The 22,224-nt window shown below is 48.6% G+C and overlaps 1 protein-coding gene across 7 annotated transcripts; it reads left to right on the plus strand.

The window, feature by feature from the left end:
- Positions 1-1,955: 1,955 nt before the first annotated feature.
- DDX11 (DEAD/H-box helicase 11) lies at positions 1,956-21,713 on the plus strand. 7 transcript variants are annotated; one of them, XM_075705642.1, is made up of 26 exons: positions 1,956-2,060; positions 2,484-2,720; positions 3,079-3,165; positions 4,789-4,946; positions 6,080-6,125; positions 6,666-6,773; positions 7,338-7,425; positions 7,888-8,090; positions 8,657-8,809; positions 8,913-8,959; positions 9,754-9,833; positions 11,131-11,175; positions 11,302-11,369; positions 11,903-11,941; positions 12,419-12,542; positions 13,100-13,237; positions 13,714-13,826; positions 15,656-15,728; positions 16,062-16,165; positions 16,963-17,112; positions 19,040-19,108; positions 19,287-19,387; positions 19,810-19,894; positions 20,497-20,572; positions 20,753-20,907; positions 21,032-21,713. In XM_075705642.1, exons 1-26 carry the CDS (start codon positions 1,995-1,997, stop codon positions 21,059-21,061), a joined length of 2,643 nt encoding a protein of 880 aa, XP_075561757.1. In that variant the 5' UTR covers positions 1,956-1,994; the 3' UTR covers positions 21,062-21,713. The 7 variants fall into 7 exon arrangements, with proteins under 7 accessions (XP_075561757.1, XP_075561729.1, XP_075561738.1 ...); XM_075705614.1 differs by having other exon boundaries at positions 1,959-2,060; positions 4,789-4,949; positions 6,077-6,125; positions 7,338-7,431; positions 20,753-21,074; XM_075705623.1 differs by having other exon boundaries at positions 1,959-2,060; positions 7,338-7,431; positions 20,753-21,074.
- The last annotated feature ends 511 nt before the right edge of the window (positions 21,714-22,224 follow it).

Raw genomic sequence — 22,224 nt, forward strand, 5'->3', positions numbered from 1 at the left:
AGTGGGTGTTTGGAGCAGGAAACAAAAGCAGTGTTTGGGGGCACCTGAAAAAGGTGGGTGATGAGAACCATGGTGGGAAGAGACTGGAGATGCGGTAACTCTGGTGTCAGGGCTGGGTGCTTAACCCCGGTGGCACAAAAACCATTAGGAGGTCTGGAAGGAGGGAGTTGGTTCTAAGAGCCGAGCACTGGTGGTTTAGGAAGAGTGCCGAGAGCCTGAGGAACGGGCACCAGCTTATGGGTAAATCCGGGACTGTGAATACATGGTAGGATAACAACTGGGAGAATCAGGCTTGTAAAATAACTTTTCAACTAAAGTGAAGATCAAAATAAAAAGTTCCAGATTGGTTCTGACTCAAAATTTGGGCTTGTTAGACACTGTAGTAGTCTTAGGAACTCTCTTTTTTGTTACCTTCCCTTATTTTTCACGAATGTAGTAAGTTTACCCAGTGTTTGACAAGGTGCTTCCAAATCTTTTGAGTCTAAGACTTAGGTGCTGAGCTTCAATCTATTTGTCTTTTCTTCCTCTTTTCTAAATCTTACATGGGACAATGAATTTCTACCTCCGCACGCAAAGCCTGAGTGACATGATAGCTGAGTAATGCAAAACTGTCATGGCTGTTCCCAGAAAACATGGATGTGCAAGCATTTCCAGTTGGAACACCGCCCATTACTAGTCTGTGGCAGTTTCTCCCAAATTTGCCCTTGCTGGTTCGATACACCGCCCAACACAGGACATCAACAAAACATGGGCAAAAATGTGGCCTTACCTTATTTAACCAAAAAAAATATTCCCTCCCCTCCCCCAAGTACCAAGTACCAAGATGTACTAGAATTGGTACACGGTGAGTTCCTACTGGTAGTCCAGAGACTGTTTGCAATTCTGTAGTCCTTTTTATGATAGAGTACTCTTCTTTAGCTCACTATTGTTGTAAAGTATTAACATATACAGTTCAGTGTTGGCAGTTAGGAATTAATATATTTGTATTTATTACTATGCTAATGACTGTGTATTACACAAACCTCCTCTACATTGCTCTGTTTTATTACTAGCTGCATGTTTCCATCCTAAATAAAGCCTTTTTTTCCCCTCTGTATAACCCAGTTTTCTGTCCTTGCGTATGACGGGAATGAAGTTGAGACCTCACCTGGAGTACTGCGTCCAGCTCTGGGGCCCTCAGCACAAGGACATGGACCTGTTGGAGCAGGTCCAGAGGAGGGCCACAAAAGTGATCCGAGGGCTGGAGCGCCTCTCCTACGAGGACAGGCTGAGAGAGTTGGGGTTGTTCAGCCTGGAGAAGAGAAGGCTGCGAGGAGACCTTATTGCAGCCTTTCAGTACTTAAAGGGGGCCTATAGGAAGGATGGGGACAATCTTTTTAGCAAGGCCTGTTGTGACAGGACAAGGAGTAATCGTTTTAAACTAAAGGAGAATAGATTTAGGCTGGATATAAGGAAGAAATTTTTTACAATGAGGGTGGTGAAGCACTGGCACAGGTTGCCCAGAGAGGTGGTAGAGGCCCCATCCCTGGCAACATTCCAGGTCAGGTTGGACGGGGCTCTGAGCAACCTGATCTGGTTAAAGCTGTCCCTGCTCCCTGCAGGGGGGTTGGGCTAGATGGCCTCTAAAAGCCCCTTACAACCCAAAGCATTCTGCGATTCTGTGAAATTGTAAACGGGGGTCGGCCCTGCTCTGAGTTTGGTGCGGCGAAGCTTGTCCCCGGGCAGCCCTGGCCTCTCCCAAGCCCCTGCCTGACGCCCAGGCCTGCAGGCGTCCACCGCAGGGCGCCCGGCCGGGCCCCGGGGGAGGTGCGGGCCTTCCGCCCGGCGCCGGCCGTCACCGGAGCGTCACGGGAAGAGGGCGGGGCGTTTCCGGCGCTCGGTTCGAAGCGGAGCGGCGGCGGCGGGCGGGATGGCAAGCGGGGCGGCGGCGGGGGGCCTTGGGGGGGGACCGGTTCCCCTTCCCCTACGCGCCCTACCCGATCCAGGAGCGGTTCATGGCGGCGCTGTACAGCGCGCTGGAGGCCGGCCGCGTCGGGATCTTCGAGAGCCCCACGGGCACGGTGAGCCGGTGCGGGGGGAGGGCGGCGGCCGGGGCCCGGGAGGCTGGGGCGGCGGCGGGGAGCCGGCAGCCGGGGGGAGGACGGTGGTAGCCCGGGGGAAGGGGCCGGGCCTAGGCCTGATGCCGCTCAGAAGGGCCTGGCACCCCAGGGGGGTCGGGGCCTGGCACCCCAGGGGGGTCGGGGCCTGGCACCCAGGGGGTCGGGGCCGGGCACCCCAGGGGGTCAGGCCTGGCACCCAGGGGGGTCGGGGCCGGGCACCCCAGGGGGTCAGGCCTGGCACCCAGGGGGGTCGGGCCGGGCACCCCAGGGAGGTCAGGGCCTGGCACCCAGGGGGTCGTCCCTGGGGGGGGTGGGCAGCGCTGTGTGTGGGTGACAGCAGCGCTCCAGCCGCGGGGGCCGCGTCTTCTTTCTTTTCTATGGCAGGGAAAATCACTGAGTCTCATCTGCGGGGCCCTCTCCTGGCTCCGAGACTTTGAGGAGAAAAAGCAGCAGGAGGAGGCGCGACTTCTGGCCCTTGAGGACAGCAGATGGGAGGAGAAGAAGCGGCTGGCTTCAGCTGAGCCGGGACGCCCAGAGAGCAAAGACAGCGCTGGGGAACCGGACTGGGTTACGGCATTTGTGCAGAAGAAAGAAGAGCGGGACATGGTGGACAGGCTGAAGGTTGAGAATTGCTCATGTGTAGAGGATGGGTAAATACCGAGGTGTGAGGATCAGACAGGCTGGAAAAACTGGAAAAAACAAGTGAGGCAAACTTTGGTGGTGGTTTTCATCTTTCACAGGACTTTGTTTCAGTTATGAGGGACAAGGCTTTGCTGTGCAGGTTGCATAAAATAGGAAACTATATCACTCTGAACGTAGTAACATATAATAGGTGGGCGCTCCAGGAGAAAGGGACTGTGTACTGACAATTTTGTTTCAGAGTTAATTTTTTTCTATACTCGGGGAGTAGGAAAGTAATTATACCCAGGGTTTGGGACTAAACACACTTCATCCTTCCTTCACTCTCCCTTTATTTTAGGAAGAGCAGATCAGGAGGAAAAAGCGAGAAGATCGTCTTGAGAAAATTCGCCATAATGTGCAGTTAAAATATGCAGCAAAGAGAAAGGTGAGTTATCCCACAGAGGTTAGAACTTTCTGTTTTGGTTACCTCAAGTGTTGTTCATACTTGCCTGTATCTGTGACTTCACTCTGAATTTTCCCACCTGTATGTTTGGGGAGCTCTTTGTATTAGGTTGCTGAAATTGGCCATCCAAAATTTTTGGTTAGTTTTTAAAGTGCAGATGTGAAAACCAGTTTATGCATAGAGCATTTCCTATGATGATGCTTGTGTGTGGATAGAAAGGGCATGTGTTCTGATGGCCTTCTGGCCCTCTGCTTTGTTTTAAAAGCTTTAATACCTGTTTTTTGGGGTTGGTTTGGTTTTTTTGAAAGCTCTCTGTTTTATGAGCATGTGTGAACACTCTGTACTTCTGGAATAAAACCTGTAGAACTGTGATTAAATTTAAGATCATGGGAACAGAAGACCCCTTCAAAAAAGCCAGGTCAGGCTTTGGTTGTACTTTGCCTGCCACTAGGGAACAATTGTATTTGTTTACTTTCATAGCAAACATGATTGTATTGTTCAGAAATGTCTCTTTTCTACATATAAAAAGTTCACAGATATATTTTTCTGCCATTTAGATGAGCGAACTCGCTTCAGTACTCTTGACTCTTAAGAGCTTTTTGATGGTATGAGTCAAACTTCCCGGAAATAAGTGCTTCAGGTCCCGAAATAGGCCGACTTATTAGGCTGCCAGGGTATTAATTTCTAGTGTGCTCCGTCTCAAATGCTGTGTTATGTTTTGGTCAACTCCTGTCAAAAGGATGTGGCAGAAATAGCAAAGGTTCAGAGCTGAATGGCAAATAAAAACAAGTGGAACAAAGAACTTTTGTCTTTTAAAAGAGGATAAAGAGCATGTTAAATGAGAAGCATGATAAAAAGCAAGAAAGCAAACAAGAGAAATATAGAGGTTTGGAAAAGCAACTGATTAATCTCTTCTGTAGTGCTCACTAACTATTTCTTCACAATGCTGTGGTAAAAGAATGCTCATTGAATTTGGAAGATACTGTTTTCAGATTGAAAACTGAACTTCTTTATCAGAACACAAAGTTAATCAGAAAACTGGTCTTCAACAGCTTGATGGAATTTTTGTAGAGGGGTAAACCTGTGTTAGAATAAGAACCATGTAACTGGAGAAAAAACAGCAAGAGAAGTCTTGTGCTCTTCATTCTAAAACAAGTGCTGAGTTTATCCTAGCTTTGAGTTAAGTGTGGACAGAGTGATTATATCTTTATATGTTTGTTTGGTTGGTTTATTTACACACTGTTTTCTTTCAGGCAGGCATCTTTAATGGGCCACTTTAAGCAACTAATACTGGATTACATGGATATTGTTATTTCAGTATCTGTTAGTTCAGTGGGCCCTTTGCATAGAAGGTTCCTTATGTTTCCCCCTTCATCTATGTCTGTGTGGGCAAGTCTTTGATTGTTGGTAACAGCTGCATTCTGTGGGGCTGAACAGCTTCAGCCTGGTACATTTGCTTGTCCTTCTGGGGGTTTACCCAGCAAGCCATTCCCTGCGTTACGGGTGAGGGACTGTGCTGTCTTCTGACCTGTCCATGGCGTAAAGTGATGCGTGTGCTACCTCTCTTTCTGTATGAGAAATAATGTGATCATGTGTTCCTTTCAGAGATCTGAGGAGGATGAGACAAAGCGCCTTCTTCAGCTCAGCAAGGAGGTTCTTTCAGAGGGAGCTGGAGTGGATGCTCTAGAGCAGCTGGATCACAATGAGGAGGAGCTGATTCTTGCTGAATATGAGAGTGACGAAGAAAAGAAAATGGTATCTGGGTAAGGATGGGGACTGAGGGGGTTCCTTGCCAAGGAAATGTTTTCTGTATCATTTTTCGCTTGCCTTGATTAAAGAAACTTCACCTGTGATTGTGCAGATCTGGACTTTCTCCCCCATTCAAGCTTTGTAAGGTAGTGGTTGTTCTGGGGGTTTGTTTGCTTAATTGGTTGGTTTGGTGTTTTGGGGGGATTTTATTTTGTTTTGTTTTGGTTTTTAAGCTTTTGTTCGACTGATCAGAGTGACCTGAAGCGTTTCCGGAGAAAGTCCATCTTTCTTAAAATGTGTGGCAATGTCCTGTTTATCATGCCCGGTTTCCCAAAGAATGCCTCTGGATGCTGAGTGAATGACATGAGATGGAGTTTCTTGCATTAGAAAAGCAAAATGGAACTCAGGGCATCAGAGGAAGCTATCAGTCCTGCAGATTAGCACTGGCATCTTTTGATACTCTAAAGGGAGAAATGTTCACATTTCTAAAGACCGAGCTTCGGCATGAAAACCCCGTGCACACTTTTCTCTCTCATACATTTGCTTTATGCAGAAAGCCAGAAGCCATACTTCAGCAGGAAAAGTCAAATACATTTCAAATACAAATTTACTAATTAGTATCTAGACAGATCCTCCTGCCTTAAAAATTGCAAAACACTTAACTACTTCATCTATATGTAGTTTATCAAACATTAAACTGCTGTTGCCTTTGAGGAACTCTATGGCAGCTAAATATCTTCCTGCAGCTTCTCTTTATGCAATAGCTTGAGGGTGGTAAATTGTCTCTAAAGGGAAAGTTTTACAAAAATAAATAAATAAGCTTACCAAAGAATAGTATAGCACTGATTAGCTTATGCCCAGGGCCTAGAAGCCCCAGATTTAGAAGAAAAAAACATTCTTGAAGTTGCTAAAGACACAGCCCTACAGAGATTTTTCTATTAAAGAGCAAGGCTTGACTTGATTGTGCACACTTACACTATTCTTAAAAAGCCAATTTTTCTTTTACCTCCTCAGTTAAGATCTGAGGCTCTTCTTGAGATGACATAACCATCTCTCTTGAGACCTCTGTCTCGTTGTAGAGCAACATTTGATTCTAACTGTCAGTGATCTGCTGAAAGGAAACTGTTTGAGCTTTCTCTTTTCTTAGGCTAGAAGAAGATGACGATGATTTGGAAGAGGAGCATGTGACTAAGGTGAGATGAGAAAAGTAAATAGTGCCACCTCCTAGAACAGTGTAGGAGTGAGCAGAATTATGGCTTCCTTGCACCCTTCCCAGAGTCATGCAGTACAGAAGGATTTAGGAACTAGCATCCAAGAACTGACAAGTTTGTTGATAATAGCAACCAGTTCTGCTGTGCTTACCTCCTTCTGGACTACACTGGCTGCCTAAGCAGCCCGCTCTGCTAACACTGCTGAATTTTTGCTGTGGCTTGCTGTAAAAGAACACTGCAAGAAACACTTTTTTATTGCTCTCCAATGGTAAGTCTCTGCTATTACAGGGACCTTGGAAAATTGAATGGAAACAAAGGCAAATGCACAGGAGAAAGCAAATATGAGGCTGTTGGCCTCAACAGTTGTAAGGTGACACTCAGACATGTGCCTTCCCTTGTATTTTTGAAGGCTTGAGCCAGATTAACCTTGTTGAGGTGCTTGGCTGCCTCCTTGCAGAGCTGGTTGTAGGTAGGGTTTTGGCTTCCATGTTCTTGTCTTCCCTTTGTTCTTCCTCGTTGTAGATTTACTACTGCAGCCGCACTCACTCCCAGCTGTCTCAGTTTGTGCGTGAGGTGCAAAAAAGTCCTTTTGGCAAAGACACACGTCTGGTCTCCTTGGGATCCAGGCAGGTATGTGGTATTATTCACAAGGGACACAGAGTGCGTGTTGACTTAGTATGAGAGACTTTACAAAGAGGTGTGTGGATATGATGCCTCAGAAGGCATCTTGGGGATTGACTGAATCTCCCGTTGAAAAACTGAAGGAGTCATGGGTTGTGACACAGATCTGTGTGATGTACGTTTTTCTGTGAGCTGTGTTTTGGCCATTTACCCTTTGATGTAAATGCAAAAATCTGTTTTACCTCTTCTGATGTGGAATATTACAGATCACTGGGTCGCTGGGAAGGCACTCCTCTTAGTATTACTTCTGGCAGCATTTTTTAGAAGCTGTTAATGTAGCAGTGAGCCATCTCAGTGCACCTTTTCTCATTTTTTTTCTCCTTGCTAAGTTTTTATGGGTTTCAAGCATATTTGTAGCAGTTAGTATGCACAATGTCTGACCGCTAAACTTTGCCATTTCAGAATCTGGCCTGTGATTGCTTTAAAGAAATCTTTTATTTTACAGCAAAGGGTGCACAGGGGGCACTAGGTGCTTAATGACCCCCTACTGCTTCCTCTCTTTGCATGTCCAAGAACCTGTGTGTGAATGAGGAGGTGCGACGCTTGGGGGCTCTCCAGCTCATCAATGACCGCTGCATGGAGATGCAAAAGAACAAACATGGTAGGAGCACTCCCAGCCTAGGGAAACAATTGCTGATAAAGCTGGTATGAGAGTCTGCAGACCGTGTGCTCTGCCAATCAGTTCTAGCAAGAGAGTGGTAGGAGCTTGAAAATGGCAGGTTGGAGGAGCAGACCTAGAGATCCTTAGTACTTTTACTTTTCTTGTCCTCCAGGCTAGGATGCTGAGATCTGTGTGTATTTTCCAAGTGCCTTAAGTTGGTCAGAACTTCTGCAGCGGAAGGATACTTGTCTTTGTAACTCAGTACTAGAAATGTTGGAAGATGTTACATGGCTAAATCTAACTGGCAAGAGTAGTGTCCACTGTGGAGATGGAAATGCTACTGCTGAATAATTTTTACATGATAGGTTAAAAATACACATGAGAAAGCCTGCTTTGAAATCCAGGAGGTTCTGCAAAATGGTTGTTTTAGGCTCATAGTTTTCTTTTGATTTCTGCTGTTAGAGAAGAAGAGTGATGAAGAGACTGAAGGGAAGAAGAGACGTGTGAGTCGTGCCGTATGCCCATTTTATTCCTATGAGCAAATGCAGTTTCTCCGTGATGAAGTTCTAGTGGAAGTGAAGGATATTGAGCAGTTGGTGACTTTGGGGAGGGAGACCAAAGCCTGCCCATATTATGGGAGTCGATATGCCATTCCTGCTGCTCAGGTAAGGTGTACATGCTTTTCGCAGAATTAACGCCAGGGCCTGTAAGAATAAACCAATTGCCTGTTTGTACTGTTACTCAATATTGTGGGAGTTTGTAAACAGGTTGTGTTTCTGTCAGCTGTAGTTTGCTGAGAAAGCAAAGGAAAAGAATACTCATTTGTAGTTAATAGGGAGGCTGTGAGTATGTCTCAGCATTCTGAAATACTTGAAAGGCTCAATAACTGATGCAGTACTGACACATGGGTGTAATCTTAGCTCTTGCCACCACTCTCTTCCTTGCTTGGTTCTCTGTCAGAAGACGTGCTTTCAGTGCTTCAAAGGAGATTTGGAAGGTAACCTGAGCTGATATGCAGTTGTAGCGTAATCATTTCTCTTTAGCTTACATCCCAGTGCCCCTCTCAAGCACATGCTCGTGTCTCTCTTCCTACCTTTCCCATAATAAGAGTAAGTAACTTGACTGAATTCTGCGAGGCCATCTGGTACGGGCCTTTAGTGAGTGGTTGGGGAGTGCCCTAAGTTTGTAAGGATGAGAGCTAGAATCAGGGCAGTGTGTGCTTCTCCTGCAGCTGGTGGTGCTGCCCTATCAGATGCTCTTGCATGAGCCTACCAGGAGCGCTGCTGGGATCAAGCTGAAGGACCAGATTGTAATCATTGACGAGGCCCACAACCTCATAGACACCATCACCTGTATCCATAGTGCGGAGGTCAGTGGCTCTCAGGTGAGTCATAGCCTGGCCCGTTAACCGTGAGTGAGCTCCGCATCCAGCAGAGCGCCCTTTCTTGACTCCTTCATAATAACAGCTCATTTTTTCGTTTGTGTAGCTGTGCTGTGCCCACTCCCAGCTGTTGCAGTACATGGAGCGATACAGGTGAGGATCTCGGTGGAAAATAGCACAACGGTGGCAGGCAGCATGGATGCTGTGGCTTGTCTCATGTCTGCAGGGTCTTTCTTGCTTTTCCCCAGTGGAAAGTTATTTGCATTAGTACTTCTGCAGATGAAAAGCCACTCGCTTCATTATCTCTGTCTAGAATCCATCTAAGTCAGACCCTGGGGCTGGTATTAAGCAGTGAGAAGGGCAATACCCTGAGGATTCTGGCTTTCCCTTATACTCTCAGTTCCTTTCCCAATATCTCCCTCTAATCGCTCCTGCTTTGTGATGCAGAGTTTCAAAAGATTCATTCTTTCATGTCTCTCTTGAACCTTAGTCTTTCATGTGCTGACTGGCATTATGGCAGAGGCAGTAAGCTCTCAGGAGGAGGAAGCTATATGTGGTTTTTGGCTCTGGCCAAATCTTGCGTCTTGTCATCCCTGCAGTGGTTGATTATGCTAATAACTTTGAATTTGTGGCGTGTTATTGCAACAGGGACTTGAGACATCACTGCCATTCTAATAAACAAACTATAATTAATGTGTGAGGAGAAAGTCGATGGTAGGAACAGTGTGGGTGGGGTGTGTGGCTGAGTGCTCTGGGGTGACCTTGGGCAGGATATCCAAGGGTCTATGCCCTGTCACAAGTGGGGAGAGTGAGCTTGGGAGAAATCATTCTTGGTTCCTGTCTCCCCAAAATGAAGGGGAGTTCAGGCGCTTGTCTCTGCAGCTCAGCTGCTGCAAGTTAGTCCCTGAAGATTTTTTGGGGCCTAATACCTGTCTCATTTTTCACAGGAAACGTTTGAAAGCAAAGAACTTGATGTACATTAAGCAGATCCTGTATTTGCTGGAGCGTTTTGTGGCCATGCTGGGAGGTAAGCAAACCTATTCTATCTCCAGGGATGCTGATAGACTCTGAGCTAGTTGGTAGTTCCTCAGGGCACTGTTCCCCTTCCCCTTCTGCAGAATCTGCGGGGAGGTGTTGTTCATGTATAGGTTCAGATGCCAGTAATTCTATTTCTCAGGCTGTTTTGTAACATGGGGATGTTGACTAGTGTCTGCCTGAACCCATCTATATTAGCTAAGGAGCAGCAGGTGATACTGTAAGTTGGTAGAGGCAGTTTCCCTCTCTTTCTGTGTAGTTTTCTTATCTGATTTGAGTGGGGATGAGGTAGGGTGCTAAGTGGGGAATACAGCAGATGTGTGACAGTAACCAGGACTGCACAGGAGCTGCACAGAATAAATCTACTGGGTCATCTGGTGGCACGGCCTCTACCTGTGTCAGGCGTGCCTCTGCAGAATGAGTCTTCTTGAGCAGTGCCTTTCTTTTGTGAAAAAATACTATTTGGCTGTGATTTTTAAATCCACTGTTGTTTGCAGGGCTCCTTTCCTCTAATGATCTCTTTGCGAGACCTCGGTGTACCTTGAGGAGAGCCTGTCATAAGTTCATAAAGAACTTCCTCCTTGCCCAGGGGAGATGCAGCTTTTTGGGGCAGGGGCCTGGTGATGCTCTCTGCCCTTCTCTCAAATGTATACTTCTCTTCCCACCCTGTTTCTGCCGCTCTTCTCTTCCCCACACTCAGTTAAGTGCTTTCATTAGAAAATGCAGCCTGTGTACAGCTTCATGATTGAGGCTGCAAAAGTGAGATGTGAGGTGGGTGTTAAACACTAGAACATAAAGCCCAGTGAGTGGCAGCAATTAGTCCTGTTCTGGCTGTCGGGGTCTGGGCGTGGAGCTGTCCTCAGGTTTTCCCCTCTTCCCAATTGCCTGCCAGCCTGTGCACCTCCCAGCTCTCCACTGCTGCATTGAGGAGGGGTGAGGGATGCATTGCGGTCCTTGTCCCTTCATCTTTGCAGCATTATGACTACATAGTGTGTGAGCACTTGTATGCACCCACCCTACCTGCTGCCTCCTGCTACAGAAGGAATGTAGGTGGTGTTTCTTAGGATGCAGCAGAACACTTGTCCTACAATGTAGGGGTACCCTACAGGGGAAATTAAAACTGAGCAGGAGCTGATGTTTTGTCTGTATAGCTACATTTTGCAGATGTATAGTTATTTCTTGTTTTTTGTCCTGGTGCGGTGTCCCTTACAGCTCAGTTGTTAGTCTCTTGCTTAGTTTTAAGACAGACCCATTGCAAGCCTTCCTTGAATCAATTTCATGTTTTACAGGTAATGTGAACCAAAATCCTAGCTGTCAGGCAGTTTCCCAACCAGGTAAGACTAGAGTGAACACCTCGGGTAAGCAGCCATCAGTCAGGGACACAGGGGTGGGCAGTAAGGGGCTGCAGGCGCAGCAGCTAATAATCTTTTTCTCCTTCCCCCCTCCCCCGCCTCTTTCAGGGACAGTGCTGAAATCCATCAATGACTTTCTATTTCAGAGCCAGATTGACAATATCAACCTCTTCAAGGTAATGCAAATGTTGTTGTCTGCTAGGGCACAGGTGGTTGTGACTTGTTCAAGGTTATCAGGAAGCGTGTATGAGAGCTGGAGGTAGAGCCAAGGCCCACATGGCAGAATCTGCTTTCTAGGAAATTCTCCCCAATGTATAGATCTCTTCTGCTGCTGTCTGGATAACAGTGCATTAAAGCTGGATCTGGGGTAGAGGGAAGCAAGCAATTAAACATGTACGAGTGCAGAGGCTGTCTGTAGGCAAAGCTAAACTGTAAGGGTTGAGGGTGAAGAAACTATGCTACTCCAACAACCTAACCCATCCCTCGAACCTCCAAACACAGCACCTTAACACCATGTGTTTCCACTCTGGAAGCAATGCCTTTGTCATAAACTGTTGTCTGGGAGGCAACACTCATGAAGCACTGTGCACCCCTCCCCAAGAGCACAGCAAGAACAGCAAGTGATATCCCTGCTGGACAGGGATCAAGGGCAGCAGGACAGGAGAAGGGATGCTGAATGCCAGTTCAGTTTTCTGTCTTCCTCCAACAGGTTCAGCGTTACTGCGAGAAGAGCCTCATCAGTAGGAAGGTACTGCCCCTGTGACTTTATGGTCAGCAGCTTTCAAATGCTGTTTCACACATGGAGTTTGAAGTGGAAGATGCAGCAGCTGGGGTGGGAGCCTGTGTTCTCCACCCTGCTCTGCAAACAAAGTGGTACCTGCAAAAAGCACTGTATGGCCAGGTTACCTTTTGCTTATACGGCAAAGAAGCAAACAACATGGTGTACCACAGTATTCCAGTGGGTGCTAATTCTGTGCTGCTTGGCCTCAAACTAACCAGCCTGGTAGGCTGTGCTGCACTGGAGGAACAAACATCAGGGTCTTGTTTTGGTTTTGATTCAGTGAGTGAAGGGAAGTAATGAGAGCTCTGGGCTGATAGATTCTGATTGGGCTGGTTTGCGAACACTTACCAAGGAATTTTATCTGTGGCAGGCCAGCAAACCTGTTTTTATCTTGTCTGATTCCTGCTGTTGGTAGTCTTACTCTTACTGGCTTTTGCTTGGCAGCTTTTTGGGTTTGTGGAGCGATATGGAAGCCCTGCCACAGCTGTGAAGACCAACAAGGAGAACCAGAAGTTGGCTGGTTTGCAGAACTTTCTTCTGACCCTCCAGCAGGGGTCTGATAAAGAGGGTGAGTTCAGACATGCTCCACTTGTGCATCTGCGGACAACGGGAGGAAGTGGAACCTGCATCGATCTGCATGAGGAAAGGGGGGAGGGAGATTTGAAGAGTGATAGACTGCAGAAGCTGTCCTGGGCAGCCTGTCCTGTGCAGGTGTTTTTTAATATATATATGACTAGGTGACCTAGGCAACTATATGTATGGTTAGAAGATCTCCTGAGGTCCCTTCCAAGCTGAACAGTGCGATTCCATGTTTACACTGCATGTGCTCAAGCTTTGCCCTGCTGTGACCTGCTGGCTCTGGAACCTGAGCTACCATGGGTAGCTCTGTTTAGTGGTGCCAGCTACAAAAGCCAGATCTTTCTTCACCCACCCCACCCCACCCCCCCCCCCCCAGCAATGAGACAGAATTTGGGTTCTTCCCTTTATTGGGTCTTTGTTCTCTGCCTGCATATGTAGACCAGGTATCATGTTCCTGTAGAAAGGACCCATCTACATTTTGTGCTTAGCCCCTGTCTTCAGAAATGTGGCCTAAGTTGCCTACCTCTCCTTTTCTCTTCTGGCCAGCCGGTGCTCTGCAGGGCCCTCCTGTGGAGGCTGAGGATGACCAGCTCCGAACTGCCTCTCCACTGATGCAGATTGAAGGATTTCTCTCAGCCCTCACGAATGCAAACCAAGATGGCCGAGTCATTCTCAACAGGCAAGGTACTGGAAAGAGCAAGCTGGGGAGAGGTGGCACGAGTCGCAAGCAGGGCACTGGCAGCGAGGGAGGAGATCCCGAGCCTGGGGAGAGCCTGCAGCCCTGCCGGAACATATCTGTGCTGTCCATGATGTGGGCTGGCAGGCTTGGTCTGTGTGAGGACTCTCATGAACCCAAAGGAATTCTTAACTAAGGGCATTCGGGCCAGGGTTTGCAGAGCTCTGCTTCCACTTTGGATGTCGATTTTTGTCTTGCGATTTATCACACCTCATCCCCGGCTCCAGGAAGATTAGGAAGTGGCAGGTAACTTCCAGGTTGGCGTTACCTGCTGCTGCCCCTAGCAGTGTTGAATAGCAGCAAGTCCTTGTTTGGAGAGGCGGGGACCTGCCAGAGTGCCCAGGACAGGAGGGAGAATCTTTTGTATCCCTCCCTGAGTGTGTGCCACAGCTAGTTCCTGATGTTGTCTCTCTCATTTTCCCAGGCACAGTTGGTCAGAGCAACCTCAAATTCCTCTTGCTGAATCCAGCTGTCCACTTTGCCAAGGTGGTGGAAGAATGCCGTGCTGTAATCATTGCTGGGGGCACCATGCAGCCGGTGAGGGAATAAGGATGCCATGCTGGGCTCTTCGGAGGTCTCTGGTGCTGTCTGCAAGCGGGCATGGAAAGACAGCAGCTTGGCATCACTGGGAGGTGCTTCTCGTCTCACTTCCCATGGCGTGTGTGGGGAAAAGACCTTACCTGCCTACCCTTTTATCTCCCTGGTGTGGTTTCCCTGCGTGAGGCATCACACTGCCTGTTTATGCAAAAAGTCGTAGGTGTAAGGTCAGGATTGCCCTTGTCAGCCTTGCTTGTCCTCAAGACGATACAGGCTGAGGCTTTGCTTACGGTAGGTTGGAACTAGCATGGGTAGTGGTCAGAGGACCTTCTAAAACCTTCTGACCTTCTAAAGGGACAGGGATCCCACAGGGACCATCCCATAGCGGATCTTTCAGAAAAATCAAGACTTCAGTCTTGGTATAGCGGCAGGCAGCTTATCATCCTCCCATTGCTTTAGTGCCTAAGAGACAGTGTGTTTGTGTTGTACAGCTGCAGCGGAGTGTGTCAGATATCCCAGTTAGTTACGTTACGTCCTGTTCCTGGACACGAACGTCCTGAAATTTCCTTTTTGCCCTTGCGGTGACAAAGGAGGGAAGGAGGCTGTGAAGTGCAGGACCTCCTTTGGAAGGCCACCATTCCAACTTTGAACCTTTCAGACTGCAACTTGGAGAGAGGATGTAGTTGCAGTCCAAGCTGCGCTCTGTGCAGCACTTGGGAGTCCTGGTAATGGGTTTTTGGGCCTGGGGAAGCCTGAATGTGGGGCTGGGTGGTTCCGGGCAGTGGACCTGGGCTACTGCAAGGCTCAGGACCACAGACACTGACAAGGGGGTCGTCGTGTGTCATCCCCCACCCCTTGAACGCTTCCAGGGATGGTGACTCCACCACCTCTCTGGGCAGCCTGTTCCAATGCTTGACTACCCTTTCCGTGAAGAAATTTTTCCTAATTTCCAACCTAAACCTCCCCTGGCACAGCTTGAGCCCATTTCCTCTCGTCCTATCGCTAACTACATGGGAGAAGAGACCAACACCCACCTCGCTACAACCTCCTTTCAGGTAGTTGTAGAGAGCGATAAGGTCTCCCCTCAGCCTCCTCTTCTCCAGGCTAAACAACCCCAGTTCCCTCAGCCGTTCGTCATTAAGACTTGTGCTCCAGACCCTTCACCAGCTTTGTTGCCCTTCTCTGAACACGCTCCAGCATGGGTAGATGTGGCACTTGGGGACATGGTTTAGTCTAGTCTACCCTTGATTGGTTTAGTGTGGACTTGGTAGTGTAGGTTAATGGTTGGACTGGATGATCTTAAAGGTCTTTTCCAACCTAGACGATTCTATGATTCCGTGATTCACGCTGCCTGTTCGCTCGGGCCGGCTGGAAGGGCGGCCCCGGGCGCTCGGGGGGGCGGCCGGGGGCCCCGGGCCAGCGCTGCCGGGGACCGGGCCGGGCTGGGCCGCCGGCAGGGGCCGCTGCCGCTCCTCGCCCGGCGGAGGCGGCGGGGCCGGGGGCCGGCGGGCGGGCAGCCGCGGTGGCTGAGCTGTCCTCTCGGCAGCGGCGTCAGGCAGCGGCTGGCCCTGCGGGATGTGTGCAGGCCCTTTCCTCTTCTGCGTGCCCTGGGCTCCAACACGACCCCAGCCCTGCCTTGTGCGCTCAGCGTCCCCACGCCCTCGGTTCTCTCATCGGGGAGGGGGCCTGCCTCCCCCGGGCCAGCAGCCCACCGGGCTGAGCTGACCGGCTTTCCCTGGACACTGGTGCTCAAGGAGCGGTACCAGTGTTGCTGATGTAGTGTCTTTTAGGACCCTGTGCTTTACCTCTCTCTGGCTTGTGGTTCATAGGTGGCTGACTTCCGAGAGCAGCTGCTGTCCTGTGCTGGTGTGGACCCTGCACGTGTCGTGGAGTTCTCTTGCGGTGAGTGTGCCGGGTGGCAGGGAGGGGTGATAATTTGCCTCTGCGGGACCTGAGTGTTGCAGTTTGCCTTTGGTGCTGTTTTGTCAGCACTCTAAGCAACATGGCATCTTTCATGGCAGCAGAGGGGTGCTAGGTCCCTTCTGCTCTGAGCTTCCCCAGTATCAGCAGGCAGCGTGCTGTGCCTTCTTCCCAGGGGCTCAGGGAATGTAAGTCAGAGCAGCTGAGTGGCTTAGGCAAATGTGTTCCTCACTGCACGCAGGTAAAGCTGTTCAGCTAGTGGGGTTTGTGCACACAGCAGTGATGTTGAGTCTCGCTACTTGTTTTTATCTCCAGGACATGTGATTCCTCCAGAAAACATTTTACCCATAATTCTCTGCAGTGGTCCTTCCAACCAGCAGCTGGAGTTCACCTACCAGACAAGAGACCTGCCCCAGATGGTCAGTCGTTCCTTTGTCCCCTTCCTTGGTATCTCTTCTTTGCTTCACATGCTTATATTTCATAGGACAGTGTGCGCACTTTTTGAAAGGTAGGCTAATCAAAAGCCATGGCAGGGGAAATCCATGGGATTTGGGGCGGGTGTGTTGCCAAGTAATTGGGAAAGAGGAGCAGCAAAAGGGGTTTTGAGCTGCCTGCTCAGAGATAGCTATTGGAGATGAGGAATACTAGCAACTCCTGTTTGGCTGTACCAAGATCGTGCATTTGCATGCTGGACATCAGAAGGAGATTCTGACAGTGCTTCATGGTTTGAAGGGCTCAGTGACAGTGGAGCGTGGCAGCCCTGCAGAGCGCAGCCCAAACCATAGGGGCGGCAGCAGGTGTTTCTGCATTTCTTCCTTCTTCCTGTGGTGGGCCAGTAAGCACCCAAGGCCAGACACTAGATCTGCTCTGCCTCTCCTGAATCTCCACCAGATGTGCTAGCTAGCTTTCCACATCTGTTCTAGTGTGACAGGTCCCATCCACTGCGACAACAGACATAAACCTTCCTTTCCTGAATGACTGCTGCTCCACAGCAGTAACAGAAACCCTGGACTAGGAGGAGAGGCCAAGCAGTGAAGAGCTTTTTGGTGATTCCCAGCTTCCCTAGAGAGCTCTCTTAGACCTGGCATATTTCCCACATTTTTCCTTCCCCCAAGGCACATCACAGGTGAGATGTGATCCTGGGCTTGAGCACAGAATTTGAGCAGCATTAGCTGGAGCTCCTGTCAGCTGCAGTGTGCTGTTGTCTCTCTTGTAGATGGATGAGACGGGTCGAATCCTTTGCAACCTGTGCAATGTGGTCCCAGGGGGCGTGGTGTGCTTCTTTCCCTCCTACGAATATGAGAAGCAGGTGTATGCACACTGGGAGAAGACGGGGCTGCTCACCCGCCTGGCAACTAAGAAGAAGGTAATTGTGCAGCCAGGGGCAGTTGGTACTTTAAATGGAGGTTTCAAAAATCAAACAATTATCTATGCATTACAGGCCTCTCTTGCTGAGTTGTTCTCATACTCTGCACAGCAGAGCAGAGCGGATGTTTATCTAGCCAATCCCTCCAGTAATGAATAAATGATGCTTCCCGGGCGGCTGATCGCTGAGCTGGGATCTAAATTAGATTAAATGCAGCTATAGATTCTTTAAGTGCACAGTCTGTGTAGTGGCCATGGGGGGAGACAATCCTCGCTTTCTGTAACCAGTAAGCTTGTTCCCGTGTGGCTGGGGGCTGTTCAGGTTGAGCTCCTATAGGGAACTTGTTTTTCCCAGGCTCACCTATGTGCCCCTTGAACGCAGACCAGCACAACTGAGGGCTAGGCAGAATGGGTCCAGACTGCAGTTCATGGGACAAATGGTGGTGTTCTTCTGGTGGAAGTACAGAGTGGAGAATTGAAAAACTAGCAGTGGTGCCTGCTGTTGAAGAAGTGATGAGAAACATTAAATGGGGAGATCACTGCAAATATAAAATCTTTGCAATGACTCTCACAAGTATTTGAAGCTTGGGTACTGAAGGTCAGGCAGTCCGACTGTCTCAGGGTATGGGGCAGGGATCTTGGATCATGTGCCGGGGGCTGTGACTCCTGTTTACCAAAAGCTAAATAACTTACTGTGTGGATTAGGAGAGCACATTCCCGGGTATTTCACAGCCTTGGTGCAGGCATTCTGGCATCGTGGATCTGCCTGTAGGCTTTTGTGGTGGAAGCATTATGTTTCAGCTTCTCCATGTGCTTGTACAGCTGTCACTCATAGTGCCTCTCAGGTGTGTTCTGTCAGGGTCCCAATGGTCTCCCTGGTGCCTCCAAGGCTTTGTGCCACAATCGCGCAGCTTGCTCTGCCTTTCCACTCTGATTTGTTCTTGGCTGGCCTTTGCAGTCTCCAGCAAATTGGATACATGTTAGCAAAGGAATTTGGTAGGAGTGCAGCAAGTGTGACTTTCAGCTGCCCACACACAAGATCATATCATAGCAGAGGAAGGTTAAAGTCTTTCCTGAGGTGGCTGTGGTGAGGTCACACTGAGATTATATATAAATTACAGAGGGAAAATTAATTTAAATCAGAGGATTAAATAGCTACTTTTTAATAAGTTAAACAGTCTTGGCATATATTTGTAATTGCCAGTTTTATTTTTCTACTGAAAGACTGATCCTGGCTGGTAAAATTTGATAGTACTTCTTGCTAACTAAGAGAAAACACATCCTTTAGGTTCTTTACTGTCACAGAAAAGACAGATGTTGCATATCTTTTTTTACTAAGAAAACAACTTGTGATTTAGGCCAAGGTGCAGCATCTATCAAAATGCAGCTCCATTAACTTTAGGGACTTTCAGTAACTAATTAGGCATGCTAGAAAAACATAAAGAAATATTACTTTATGTATGCTTTGCATAGAAAACTAATTTATTCACTGGGCAAGGGGAGCTATTACTTGGAATTAATTGGTGATTTGAATTGATTGGTCCTGTCATTGTCCTCCAAGATCTTGCAGCTGGAGGGTCTCCTCACCCAGCTGGATTTTTATGCATAGATGGAAGAGGTGCACATTGCTTTCCTGCCTCCTTTCAGCTCTCGGATGACTTTCAGCTTCTTGCAGAATCAGATAAGCCTGCCAAAGCTGAAAGGGAGTGTTGGAGGGGTGGGAGCAGCTGCCAGCCCAGTTGAAAAGCACTGTAGTGAGCAAGTAGCGCTTCTCCAGGGTGCAGGGGAAAGGTGCTGTTTTTTCAGGCAATTCGCCCTTTCCCGATCTTAGTTCCATGTGCTGTTTAATGGCATGGGAGTAAAATGATCTGCTTTCTTTAAACCGTTTGCTTCCTGTTGCTGCAACTGATGCGCTGTGCCTGTGACAGATCTTTCAGGAGCCTAAGAAAGCCAACCAGGTGGAGCAGGTGCTGGTGGAATATGCCAAGTGCATAAAGGTAAGCTGAGCTGGCAGGCTGGTGGGAGTGTGGTATCCCAACTGTGTATGGGAGTGCTGCTAAAGAGGGCATTGCAGCTTTTAACAAGGGAAGAGGGCTCTAGCCCAGGTGTGGGAGTGTTTCTGAAGCACAGAAATCTTCCCTACTCTGGTTTAAGTTGCTGGTCCCTCTCCTGCAGCGCTGCAGCCAGGCAGGAGGACAGATGACAGGGGCCCTGCTACTTTCTGTAGTTGGAGGCAAAATGAGCGAAGGGATCAACTTCTCTGATGACCTGGGAAGGTAAGGTGGCTGTTCCTTGGGAGGTGAGCACTGGGCTTGTGGTGCAGTGAGTCCAAGCAGGATGGATGCATCAGTACTTGCATAGATAGAAAATCCTGGGGAGTGCATGGCTTGGGCTGATGCTTAAACCAACGGGACTAAGTCTGCTGGGTGGTGTAAAACCTGCTTGTCCAGAGTACTTTTCATGTGAGTAATGCAGTTAGGCTCGCTGTGCTAGATAATCCCTTGTTCTGGCACCCTGAATCCCTCTGCAGCTTTCCGTTCAGAACGTGCTTGTCAGACTGCTGTGCTTTATTGCCGCCTCTGGTTTTCAGGGCTGGCTGACTTTCAGGGGTGCAGTGACCTCTAATTTATCAGTCTATTGGCAAAGTGCTCTAGGATGAGACATTAAGAGTAATGCAGTCCTCCCTTGCCCCTTGCAGGTGTGTGATTATGGTGGGAATGCCTTACCCCAACATTAAATCTCCAGAGCTCCAGGAAAAAATGACTTGGCTTGACAAAACAATGGTAACAGACACTTACACCTCTGCCTCTTTCACTTCGGCTTTTTAGTATTAACTTTCCTCCCAGCACACGAGTCCCAGGGCTGCCTTCAAAGATTTTTTTTTTTTCCCCCCCTCATTTCCCAGACTGTGTGGTACCGAGAGCACAGCCTTCTCCATGCTGCACAGGTGCAGGTGGCCCTAAACACAGGGAAGAAGCTCAGTGGAGGGAAACACCACTGGGGCTCCCTGGGAACACTGAGTTCCAAGGGGAGCAAAGTCCCTTCACCCCAGGGGAGGTGGCAGGGCGCTAGAAGCTGCTTGCCAGGGTCACTTTGCCTCTTAGCTCACTTGTTCTTTGTCACTGCCCACTGGAGATGCTGTTCCTGGGCAACTGGGGTCAGGTTTTCTGCTCTCAAGGGGGCCCTGGGCTGGCTCTTTGTGAATGCTCACCATAGTTTTCTGACTGCAACCTTTCTTCTGTCCCTCCTTACTCTCAGCTTGGGGTCTGCTTGGCCGCCCACTCTCTCTGCAGGGGTAAAAGCATTTGCCTTACTCTGTCATTAAGACTCCCTAGTTTGATTTACATCTGCCTCATGTTCAGTCTTACCTATTTCTCCTTTTCAGCCCAGAGCTGCTGGCCAGGCACCTAGCAGAGTGCTGATTGAAAACCTGTGCATGAAGGCAGTAAACCAGTCGATAGGTAATTCATCCTTCCTTGGACAGGCTGGGGGATACAAAATGTGACTGCACTGAAGTAGGAGGGTGGGAAGAAGGACGCGTTACCAATCAGTCTAAGTACAAATGACAGGAACATGAGCTTCCTTGCCTGAGAACAAACACTTGAGTGGGCCATTTTAATGTAGTTGTACACTCTGTGCAGGCAGAGCCATTCGCCATCAGAAGGACTTTGCAAGCATCCTGCTCCTGGACCACAGGTACGCACGCCCTGCCATCTTTAACAAACTGCCGCAGTGGATCAGGGAGAGAACCCAGGTGAAACCTGCCTTTGGATCAGCGTTTGCAGAGTTAAGAAAGGTCAGAACTTGTATCTTACGCACTGCTACCAAAACTGCTTCCTACTGTACTCATCCGTACTTTTCTCAAACCTTCACTTTGGTGTAAGGCCAGGGACAAACTGTCTGGTTTTGTGTGTTCCTAGTTCCATCGAGGGAAGTCGGATGCTTTGTGATGCGGACCAGAGAACAGGCTGTAGGTCAGCTCTGTGAGCTGCACCTCTGAAGCAACAAAAGTTCCTGCTTTTCTGTACCAAGGAGTTTGTGAATCTCTGCCTTCTGCCTCCTTTGTGGATGTTTGCTGTTCAGTATCTGAGCGCTATGATGGTGAGACAGCCCTCAGCACCATAACCAGGAGGGAAACTGGTTGTAGGTCTGAGGCAAGTGAAGGTAGTAGTGGCAGGCTCCTCTTTGTTTACAGCTGTTAAGTTTTTATTTAAATTGATTAAATATTTTCAACCCAAACACTTAAGTATAGGGAATATAATTATTTTGACTGAACACATCTGCCTTTTCCCATCAACCACCAAGTGTAGTGGGTTTGATGACCAATGAAAACAGAGCTTTTCACAAGAATTGTAAACTATCACGCTGTTAGTTTGTGTCAGGTTGGAATTACACAGTCAGACTGGTAGGACACAGGGCAGCTATGGGTGACGTTTCTTATCCCCTTCTTTCTACCTTGCTTCAAGCAGTCAATAGATTCAAGGAGTGGTTCATTCTTTCAAGGGGAATAAAGATACGGCCATAATACAGCACAGCACTTCTCCTTTGATCATGCTTAAGCACAGGATTGCTCTGCTCTTTTTACTGCCTAGGCTTTTGAATTCAAAGTAACTTTCTATGGAAAATGGTAAAAAAAATTTTTTTTTTTTCTGCATAACTTTCCTGGGCTTCTTTCCTAGGTCATGGGTCATTGCTGGAGGGCAGCGATAACAGGGATGGCTGTGCAATCCCACAGCTATGTAATCCCACAGCAGTCCCCAGCTCTTTCTGTCATGCTGAGCAAGTTGTCCCAGGAGCCGTTCTGCCTCCTTGCCAGTTTCAGCAGCTGGATGCTATCTCTTAAAGCTCTTCACAATGAAAAAAAGCACTTAACAATTAGACACAGAGGTGGTACCCACTCCCTGAATGTTAATTACCCCCACAGGAAAAGTTTCTGAGAAACGTCCATGGTGAGTCTCCTGCCCCTTCAGCAGGTGCAAAGCCCCCCGTCGGGCACAAGCTCTGCCTTAACCCCGGTGAATGCAGGAGCGGGAGTGGGGGGCACCTGCTAGGAACAGCTGGTGCCCTGCAGCAGGTGGCTGGTGCTGCTGGGCTGTAAGGCCAGGCCTGAGAT

This window comes from Pelecanus crispus, chromosome 1, assembly GCF_030463565.1.
Source record: "Pelecanus crispus isolate bPelCri1 chromosome 1, bPelCri1.pri, whole genome shotgun sequence".
Taxonomy (NCBI): domain Eukaryota; kingdom Metazoa; phylum Chordata; class Aves; order Pelecaniformes; family Pelecanidae; genus Pelecanus; species Pelecanus crispus.